This window comes from Ostrea edulis, chromosome 3 (assembly GCF_947568905.1).
Source record: "Ostrea edulis chromosome 3, xbOstEdul1.1, whole genome shotgun sequence".
In the NCBI taxonomy this organism is placed as follows: Eukaryota; Metazoa; Mollusca; class Bivalvia; order Ostreida; family Ostreidae; genus Ostrea; species Ostrea edulis.
Window position 1 is genome coordinate 8,235,751 of NC_079166.1, and position 10,119 is coordinate 8,245,869.

The following is a 10,119-nucleotide window of genomic DNA, read 5'->3' on the forward strand; positions in this document are numbered from 1 at the left end:
CTCTCATTCAATTCTATGCAACGTGTAATCTGATTGGTCTCGACAGTCACGTGCCAGGGATAACAAAACTTCATATCTCCCTCTGAAACATCATATCTCCCCATCATATTTCGCCCCTTGGGCAACCTCGTGCATTTTCCATAAATTCAACGTCAAAGTAGACGAAGCGTATTGCGACGTCGCAATAAGTCCGAGTCATTCTACTTCCATAGTTCGTAAGGCACAAATAATGCAGGTCTCCGATACAGTTAAAGCGCCTGGTTTTGGTTGATACAAGCAAGTAAATCAGATTCAAGGAGAATGGATATACAAAAACTGGTTATCATATCACTGTATTTCATTATTTGTACCTTTAAATACGTAGACGGCACGGTGTTACCTTTAGGGCGATCTCAGCTACATACTATGTATAGATGAGCGGACTCTAATTTCAAATGCATTTTAGTAGACTTGCATTGTTTCAGTATAATAAACAATTTATTGCATGAATGTTCGGGAGATATGAAGATTTATTCACCCAAGAATTGCCCTCTGGGAATATGATTTTTCTTTGGTGAATAAATCTTCATATTTCCCTCACTATCATGCAATAAATGTATAATGACAATCAGTGTGCGATACTACTGACCCCCTCCCCCAAATAATACATGTATCACACAACAATACCAAAATGTTCAGTCTCTATTGAAATCTGATTCCCCTACCCCATATAATACATGTACCACACAACAATGCCATAATATTCAGTCTCTATTGAAATCTGATTTAAACGTATGAGAACCAGCAAACAAACTTTGTAATGGATGAACAGGAATTACCCCCCCCCCCCACCTACCAAAAATAAAATAGAATATGATCCCCAACTGACTATATCTGATTGTACCAAAGGGATTACAGTTACAGATTAACGTAAACATAGCTTGTCCTGAAACACGCTTCATCTCTTTAAACATCTGAGATAAAAAGAACAAAATAATGTGCTTAAAAATAAAATTTAATCAATTTTTCCCTAATATGAACATTCTTCAACACATTCACCATGTTTCAGTGGGAGATCTTTAGTTACCACCATAATATTCAGTTTTGATAAAGATCCTTACATGAAATAAAAAAAATACTGCTTAAATGCTATGAGTAATGCATTGAACACATGTAGATGCCAAATCATATACTTTTTACATGTACAATATTTCATGAGCACAAATTTGATGAGTGATACAATGATAAACTCAATTATCCTTTCATGATAGCTTGCTTTTTTACCAAACAAATAGTTTACATAAAGTCACTCATTCAAAACGGAGGCCTGTTTCTCCTTTGATTTGGTCGGTCATTTCTGGGTGGTGTGATTGCTATATCAAGAAAATCTCCGATGACGAATTTTTTGTTGGCCAAACTGACCCCATCATCCTGCCCTCGGTGACCAGCACAGGTAGTCCCAATCTCCCTCAGTCTGTAAACTGGTGCACGGGGATCAGGATACACAATCGCAAAGTCAAAGAATGTTCCCTTTCTCCGGGCATCGGGATTGACCTCTTTGACGAGACTTGTGAGTTCCTTGAGTGTTGCATCTAGCCTGATTTGATGAAGAGTACATGAATTTCATTCCTAGTGTGAAATATTTAGTAATTCAGCATAAAATGGTAATAATGTATGTAGTGTATTGCATATAAAATTTGTATAATTTCTAAATTAAATATACAAATTTTGAGATGCTTCTGACATATTTCCTTTCTGAGAGTTCTTGCACTCAGTAAGGCTAGAAAAGAATTTGTTTACACGTGGGCTGGGACAAATACTGAACACATGTATCATTCACTGTATGTGCAATAAACTCTCACTTTCTCAGTTACAGATTAATCACCTTGGCGGAATCACTAGCCCAGTCAGTAAAGGAATAAAGAAACCAAAGAAATACTTTAATCATAATATGTGATTGTGCAGCTGGCACATTCTATAACTAGGATATGACTTACAATTTTATATTGTGTTTTCCGTATAGCAAACATATATTTCAATCATCTTTCATATTTCCTAAGTTACTTTAAACAAAAGCCACTTATCATATTTTTACGGCATGTCTGTCAGTCCCATTTAATTGTTTAAAGTGCTCCTAAATGCATCTTTGACACACAAAAAAAAACTTGACATACTTTGAAACTTGGATATCAGATATGAGTTACTGTTATTTACATGTGTATCATTGTATACCAATTATTTAAAGCTTGGGTACTTCCTCATCACAATACCCATTATTTAAAGCTTGGGTATTTCCTTGTCACAATACCAATTATCTAAAGCTTGGGTACTTCCTCCTCACAATACCAATTATTTAGAGCTTGGGTACTTTCCCACCACAATATCAATACATCATATCAATTTCTTCCCACAGTGAAACTTGAATATTAATTCCTTTCTGCATGGAAACACTTGTGATACCTACCATGTGTAGATCTGAAGCTCGTTTGCTGGTGTTTGACCTCTGTGGTAGTCGCTCATTTGGTTATGTCGTCCAATGTTGTTAAATACTCTCAATAAAAGGGGACAGGTCTGAAAGCATACAATACACACATAAAATTTACTTTGCTCATCTCCCATTGACCACAAGCACAGAAAGAGCATTTCCAAAGCATTAATGGACAACTTTACTTCTTTTCTTGTCAAATTAAGAAAACTACATTGCTAATTTAGAGATTAGATTTATATCATATTTCATTATGAATAAAATAATTTCTGGAATACTTATATACTGATTCACGATTTTCCTCCAAATTTAGAAGGAGACAAAAATTCCCAGATATGTCACTTAATTTAATTTGACCATCATGGAAGAGTAATGCATTCAGTGTCGCTGTACAGAGTGTAGATAAGGCCCCACTAAGGGTGAATTGGTCTTTGTAACTGTTGCACAACTGTTTCCTTGAGGGTACTGATTGTAAATACATTAATGTATTCCAAATACTTTACTTCGAGATGTACTCCTTGTATCCAGGCATTGTACTTTAAATTATTAGATCTTGCATGAGCAGCATTGGCTGCTGCTGCAGTCTCCCACACTTACAGGTGATCTCTCTCGACATCACTAAAGCATGAATCATATTGATGGTTCTCATCCATTGTGCAACAATTTTTATTTTATTTTTAATCACTCCTCAATTAACATGATTGCACAATGTCTCCTATGTTTGTGTATTTGCTAATCATCGACACTGAATATGACGTTACAATGCACTGTTTACATCAGTTGCATAGAGTTTCCCTCGTTCAATGAATAGGCGGATCAAAAATGTCTAAAGTTAGAAAACTTTGATTGAGCTCTGTCCTCACACATTAGGTGCTAATATTTCGGGATATTTTTTGTCCTGTTATGGATCTAGATACTAATGCCAATATTTTTTGCTTCACCCTCAAACACGGTCTCGCCATTTAAGACATATTATATTTGGGTAACGGGTGGTTTCGTCCTGATTACTTATTCGCACCTAGTGGATTCGCACAAAGTGGTTTCGTCCCAATTTCAGTGCAGGTAACATAAGGTAGAAGATTGGCTTATAGTCTAGTGGTTTCGCCCCAATGTACTAATCGAGTGGTTTCGCCCCGATTTACCTTTGTAGAATCTAGTTATAATATGTACAACAGCGTGTAGGTGCGCGGGAGAATTGGTGTAGTTACCGATGTCTGACATCAGTGAAGTGTAAAAAAATATTCCTGTTTACTTTATCTTTTGCAAAAAATCTAAACTGTCGTCTGTAATTTCATTCAATTTTACTGGCAATATAAGTCTCTTGAAAGTATGTTTGTTATGAAATGTATATCAATGATATTTTTTTATGATTGCTAATTTTTCAAAAAATTAAATTCTTCATTTTGTGATTCATATAAATATATCTAAGATTAATAAAATCACATAATAGACACAATGATTTTATTTACATAAAGTTAATTGTGTAATTCATATAATAATTTTTACTTACTGATTTTCCACAATGAATGCAACTTGCCTTGGCAAAAATTCTTGGTATAACGATAAAAATGGACATAGTTTGGACGTCAGTAAATTATTTTATACTGTATAGTATTTATTAATTTCAATTAAATTGCTCATCATTAAAAGAGAGTATGCTCTGATCAATCATCCCGACCATGAACTGTTGCCAAAATAAAATATCCAAAATGATAAAAATGAGCATACCTTGGGCGTCGGTAAATTAATATATAGCATTAATTAATTTTAATTCAATTGCTCATCGTTATTTAAGGGGAGTATGCACTGATCAATAGTTCCAACCATTGTTGCTACATATTCAATGGGGGCGAAACCACTCAGGACGAATCCACTTGGGGCGTACAGGTAAACCACCCGCATTCTTATATTTGCATAGGTATCAAACATTTTAGCATTCTTCTTTTCACGTGAAACAGGAAGAGATGTACTCCTCAGGTGTTTTTCTCGGTTGTGCGGGATATATTTACTCTTGCTAGAGAGTGATAATCGCGTCTTAGCGAGAATATCTCGCTGATGGGGAAGTGTTCCCAACCTGTAAATGAGAAGTTGGTATTCGATATCATATACGCACTAGATACAGAAGTTTGCCCCAGGCTTTTAAACTTCAGATTGATGTTAAGATGAATAGACAGACTAGGAATACTGCTGTCCACACTTTGACTTAGCTTCAGGGGTCAACATTTACGTTTGTCTGCTTGTCCGGTACCAGTGGAAAAAAATCTCTCGGACAAGTGAATATTGATGGGCACTTGTCCGATTGGACAAGTGCTTTTTTTTTATGTAAAGAAGTCTCCAAACAGAAGTCTCCAAACAATTTTGTGAAAAGTTTATCGGTAGTTGAGAGTCGGAAGTACATGTGTAATGCATGGAAAATGAACTTCGATCCCAATATCAATCGCTATGTAAACTAGCTGAGTCAAACTCAATCGGACTGGTGTTCACTTATTGCGTACTACTTTCAATCATCCATGGATCTTACGAAGTCATTGATTCAAGATAGGAAGTCTAGATAAAATTTTGTTTTATGCGTTTGTTGTTTTTATCAAGAGAATAAGATAAAAAAATCAATCAAGCAGGTATAAAAATAGACTATATATTAAGTAAATTAAATACAGTTTTCAAGTTGACAATATTTGATCCTTTTTTGAAAATTTTTCGGACAAGTGAAGTTGAAGTTTGGACAAGTAAATATCTTTGTCCAATGTCGGAATGGACAAGTAAGTAAAAATAGTTAATATTGAGCCCTGAGCTTGGTAGATCTACAAAGCTTTTGTCCAAACTTATTTTACACGGAGGAAGCAAGCTGATATTGAATCAATTAGAAGATCTATGGCCAAAAATGAAATTAACTGGCTGTCCCCTGTCTGCTTAAAAACCCCAACCCAAATCAATAGACTACCTTTTCCCTGTCCACCGGCTTCTCGGGTTCACGCTGCTCTTCCACAACCATAGACTCGACAGTCGCCATGTTTATTTTATTCTCAAAGCGTGTTTGTGATTGAGATCTTTTCATTGCTCGAATAACTTTAGAACGAGTTCATGAAGACGTTATTTCCGGAAATGATCTAATATGGAGAAAATTATTTTGTTGATACTTTTAAAAGTATCATTTATTGGAGGTGAGACAGATTTCAAGCCTTTGGTTTTCATATACATTCTTGCAAAGCTGTCTTTTACTTCCTATTCAATGTTTACGTGTATACATTTACAATGTAAACTAGTCTTCCACGGAATCTGTAAGGGGAGGTTATGGACTAGACTATCAAGCTGTCAAATATCTAGGCAAGGTTCTGCTTGGATATGATTAATTGATTGCAGCCTGCGCTGAATTTCGTCAAGATTGTGATAACCCAGTTGTTGTTATGTAATAATTCGTTGATTAATGGTAGTAATCGTGCTGTCTGAAGCCTAGCCTTAACACTATAAGTTACAGCCATCTAGCTAGCCTGATTATAATAAATAGTAATACGTAGCATCATGGCATTGAATCATATCATAACCAGTTTGAATTTCATAGCATGCAATGGCAATTTACATCTTCGCAAGCCAGATATCCAATTTGCTTACTCTCATTTACCTCTTGGTGGATTTTATTTTAGTCGCATTTCTAAGCTTTCAAAATATCGCACTTTCATTTTCCAAGGCATCCAATCAAATTGTGCCTTAGATATATTTCGTTTGAGTAATGGCAGCCTCCATGTCTAGATAAGTTGTCGCCTTTGCCATGACATTTTGTCTATAAAACGAAGACGGACGATTTTTGAAGAAAGTTTTGGGTTTATGTCAGATCAACTTCTAGAGATACTCGATCATGTACCTCACCCAAATGATGATAAAGGACGGTATGTTCTGAAATAAACTGAACAAAACTGAGTGCAATATTAAACGAAAGTAGAAATGTTGAAATCTGAATGGCATGTTTTGATACGTGATTTACACCTTAAGCACAAAAGTGACATAAGCGTACAGCACACATTTAAATAAAAGACAGTTTTATTGTTTTTATCTATCAACTCCATTTTGTAAACATACATATGTAACAGGAATTATAATGTGCTATCTGATTGGTTAGATTTTGTTTTTGTCAATAACGATACTCGCTCTGTTAGATGGCAGTTCAGTCGCAACTAAATCTGCCAAAGGGGAGATGAGTTAAGCTAATCTGACAATTGTGGCAATTTGATGCAGTTTAATTTCAAAATTGAAATTTATTTCTTAATTAATAAAATGGTATATATATATTAAGTTAGTGTATATATTCTTTTTTAACAAAATACTACAGATCGTGAGATAATATGAGACTTGGGGAAATCGTTGATCTGTTTTATGTCTTTGGAGAGACTGACTGTTATATATAGTAAACTTAATTTACTGGAAAATGATACATCTCTTCTTACAAATCACAAGAAATATAGACCTAAGTTTTATTAGTTTAAAAATATATGGTAGTGAATTTAGGGTGCAACAATTAATCGTGAGATGGTATATCACAGTACATATTATGCTATGGTTCGATTTACGATACTTTACGCTATACCGTGGTTCAGTATTCTTGGTCCAAATTGATTTGAACTGTCCAATTTGGCTTTCAGATTATGTTGTAAAAATAGATTCTGGTAATAGAAAACATGGTGCTGCCCGTGCTGCTGAATTATTTCTTGCCCTACAACCCATTAAGCTCCTGTATGGGAGCATTTTGGATATGCAGTTGTAACAGTAAGGTGCAATTAAATGATACCAAATCCAGTGTAATTGCTCATAATTTATAATGTTAAAAGTATGGTGATCGTCAGGTCAGTATCCTGTTATGTATCATGAGGCAAGCATATTGTTGCACCTCTATATTGAGTCAAATAATGTACTTATGGACTTTACTTACACTGTCAGCAGATGGGTTAACCCCCCACCCACTCAACACACATACAAAAACAATAGCAGTATTAGTGCTGCGGACTACCGGGGTGAAAATAACAATGTAATGACCAATACAAAAAAAAGTTACAAGTAGGATCCCACGTATGTGAGAATAGCATCAAACTGATAATACAGCGTAATCTTAGAAATAAATTGTCTTACTACTGTCTGTGTTTCTTGTCTTACTATTGTCTGTGTTTCTTGTCTTACTATTGTCTGTGTTTCTTGTCTTACTATTGTCTGTGTTTCTTGTCTTACTATTGTCTGTGTTTCTTGTCTTACTATTGTCTGTGTTTCTTGTCTTACTATTGTCTGTGTTTCTTTACGTGTAGGAAACGTTGTATAATCATTAATTGTCTTACTATTGTCTGTGTTTCTTGTCTTACTATTGTCTGTATTTCTTGTCTTACTATTGTCTGTGTTTCTTGTCTTACTATTGTCTGTGTTTCTTGTCTTACTATTGTCTGTGTTTCTTGTCTTACTATTGTCTGTGTTTCTTGTCTTACTATTGTCTGTGTTTCTTGTCCTACTATTGTCTGTGTTTCTTGTCTTACTATTGTCTGTGTTTCTTGTCTTACTATTGTCTGTGTTTCTTTACGTGTAGGAAACGTATAATCATTAATTGTCTTACTACTGTCTGTGTTTCTTTAAGGAAACGTTGTACTACAAACGGAGGAGTTCTGTTCCCTCTGCTATGAAGAATACTGCAGAAACCCAGCGTACTACAGAACCAAGTACAACTTTCAGAACACCATTGATGGATATGAAGACGTTACATCACAATCCTACAACTTTTACCAGGTACATATAAGTACCCTCTCACTTCAAACTTATGAAAAAATCAAGAGATCATAAATAATAATTTATATAAAAAAATATATATATACAAATTATAAACAGTGTCAAATAATGCAAGCCTGAATTTTGAAAATGATATGATATTAATTTTCATATGCCTGTCATGAATGGATCATATTATGGTATAATGCAATAGATCTGTCAGTCAGGACCTTGTGTGCCAGATAAACACAGTACTTACAGGTCTAGGATCAGATAAACACAGTACTTACAGGTCTAGGATCAGATAAACACAGTACTTACAGGTCTAAGATCATCAAACATGATGCACATGTTCCCAATGATTAGATTAAGAAACCTTTTGTTTTTCAAGGTCATGGATTAACACTTCAGGGTCTAGTTTACATGGTAGGCTAATCAAAACTTGATGAATACATTCAGCTGTTATACATGGGTTGTATCTGTGTATAGTGATGCAGTCTTTCTGCCTGTGTTTTTAGAAACTGATACCTATCATGCTTTACATGGTGAGAAGAAGATATCTTGATCTTCTATTTCAAGGTCAAAGTAATAATTGCATGGGTAATCATGAAGGAAAAACATTACTAAATATTATACTGCATGCACATTCTTAATTGTATTAAATGCATTTAGTCGTGACGAATTTTGTTTTTCACATAATCTGCCACTGTTGGAGCCATTTTCGATGTAAGAATGATTTATTTGTACACAACATATTACTTCTGAATCACAAAATATAGTGGATCTTGATTATTGCAATTTGTATAATGCTTTTCAGGGTTCCAAATTACCACTCGCCCACTCGCATTGGTGACTAAACTTTGCTTGTGGGCACCCAAAATTTCCATTCTCGTCGCCCACTTGGCGACCGTAGTTGTCCGATCAACATTTTTCTTTCCGACCAATTCGAGTCCTATTATAATTGAAGTTCAATTTCCGGTTGAGGTTTTGCCACTTTGCGAGACATTCCTGGGGTATGAAACCTTCCAAAATGTATTTAAACCAGAAGTTGAACAACGTTAGGGTTACTTCAAACGAAAAGAAAGCTTCTGCTTTTAACCAAAGTGGAAAAAAGGGGAGAATATGGCTTGATGACGGCGAAAAGGGGATGACGTGCTGCGTGTACAAAACATGACACGAAAGGTCCAATCGTTGTGTCAGCTTGCCCAAGTTATAAACTTGACAGCATCGTAAAGCTGAGAAATTTTGAAATAACATAAAAGTCTGAAGAAATGTGAGTCAGACGCAGCAAAGATCATAAAAGTCCATGAACTCTGATATTTTTGCTAGGTTGACGAAATGAGAGTGGAAATGAGAGGTATTTGAAAGAATTACGGAGAAGGAAACAGAATTTAAATATTGATATTTTAATTTTTTAAATAAATTGCAATGTGACTTGATGTTTCTTTCTTGTGACTCCCCCCCCCCCCCCCCCCCCCCCCATGTTATTCAATTTCATGTTATGTGTGGGCTACTAAAATTCCATGTGGGCTAACAGGATTTCTTATTCAGGGGCCCACTTGGCCCCTAAGGTATTCAGTCGAAGTTGGAACCCTGCTTTTGTTATGCCCCCAGAATCAAAGATTTGGGGCATATAGCTTTTGGCTTGTCTGTCTGTCTATCTTCTAGTTAAAAACTGTTAACCTTGGTCATGTCTTTTACATCCTTGGAGGTAGAGCTTTCAGATTTGGTGTGTGTATTTTTTGTGGCAAGACCTTTCCATTGACACCAAAATATTTGACCTTGTGACCTTAACATTGACCTTTGAACTGGTTCCACATTGTTGTAATCCGGGTCATCAGTGTCTTGTTATTTTTGGAATGTAATTTTTGTTGTACATGTATACCCTCTACATGTTTTGAATGAATACTTAGTTTATT

The 10,119-nt window shown here is 35.3% G+C and overlaps 2 protein-coding genes across 2 annotated transcripts in view; one reads left to right on the forward strand and one right to left on the reverse strand.

The window, feature by feature from the left end:
• Nucleotides 1–976: 976 nt before the first annotated feature.
• LOC125675215 (histone deacetylase complex subunit SAP18) lies at nt 977–5,519 on the reverse strand. Its single transcript, XM_048912732.2, has 3 exons — nt 5,406–5,519; nt 2,444–2,550; nt 977–1,576 (listed from the first exon to the last, which is right to left on the reverse strand). The coding sequence occupies exons 1-3, from the start codon at nt 5,517–5,519 to the stop codon at nt 1,294–1,296; spliced, it is 504 nt and encodes a 167-aa protein (XP_048768689.2). The 3' UTR covers nt 977–1,293.
• The window catches only part of LOC125675214 (uncharacterized), a 12,236-nt gene continuing 7,597 nt past the window's right edge, over nt 5,481–10,119 (forward strand). Inside the window, exons 1-2 of the mRNA XM_048912731.2 lie at nt 5,481–5,625; nt 8,073–8,221. Of these exons, the coding sequence (XP_048768688.2) occupies nt 5,577–5,625; nt 8,073–8,221 (198 nt within the window). The 5' untranslated portion in view covers nt 5,481–5,576. The remainder of the gene's footprint in view (nt 5,626–8,072; nt 8,222–10,119) is intronic.

What these genes read in the sequence shown, in the direction of transcription:
- LOC125675215 (XM_048912732.2), bottom strand. Translation starts at nt 5,519, where the DNA reads ATGAAAAGATCTCAATCACAAACACGCTTTGAGAATAAAATAAACATG. An exon ending in AGCCGGTGGACAGGGAAAAG is followed by an intron (nt 2,551 to 5,405) that starts GTAGTCTATTGA and finishes GTATGCTTTCAG; the next exon opens with ACCTGTCCCCTTTTATTGAG. An exon ending in GAGCTTCAGATCTACACATG is followed by an intron (nt 1,577 to 2,443) that starts GTAGGTATCACA and finishes TCATCAAATCAG; the next exon opens with GCTAGATGCAACACTCAAGG.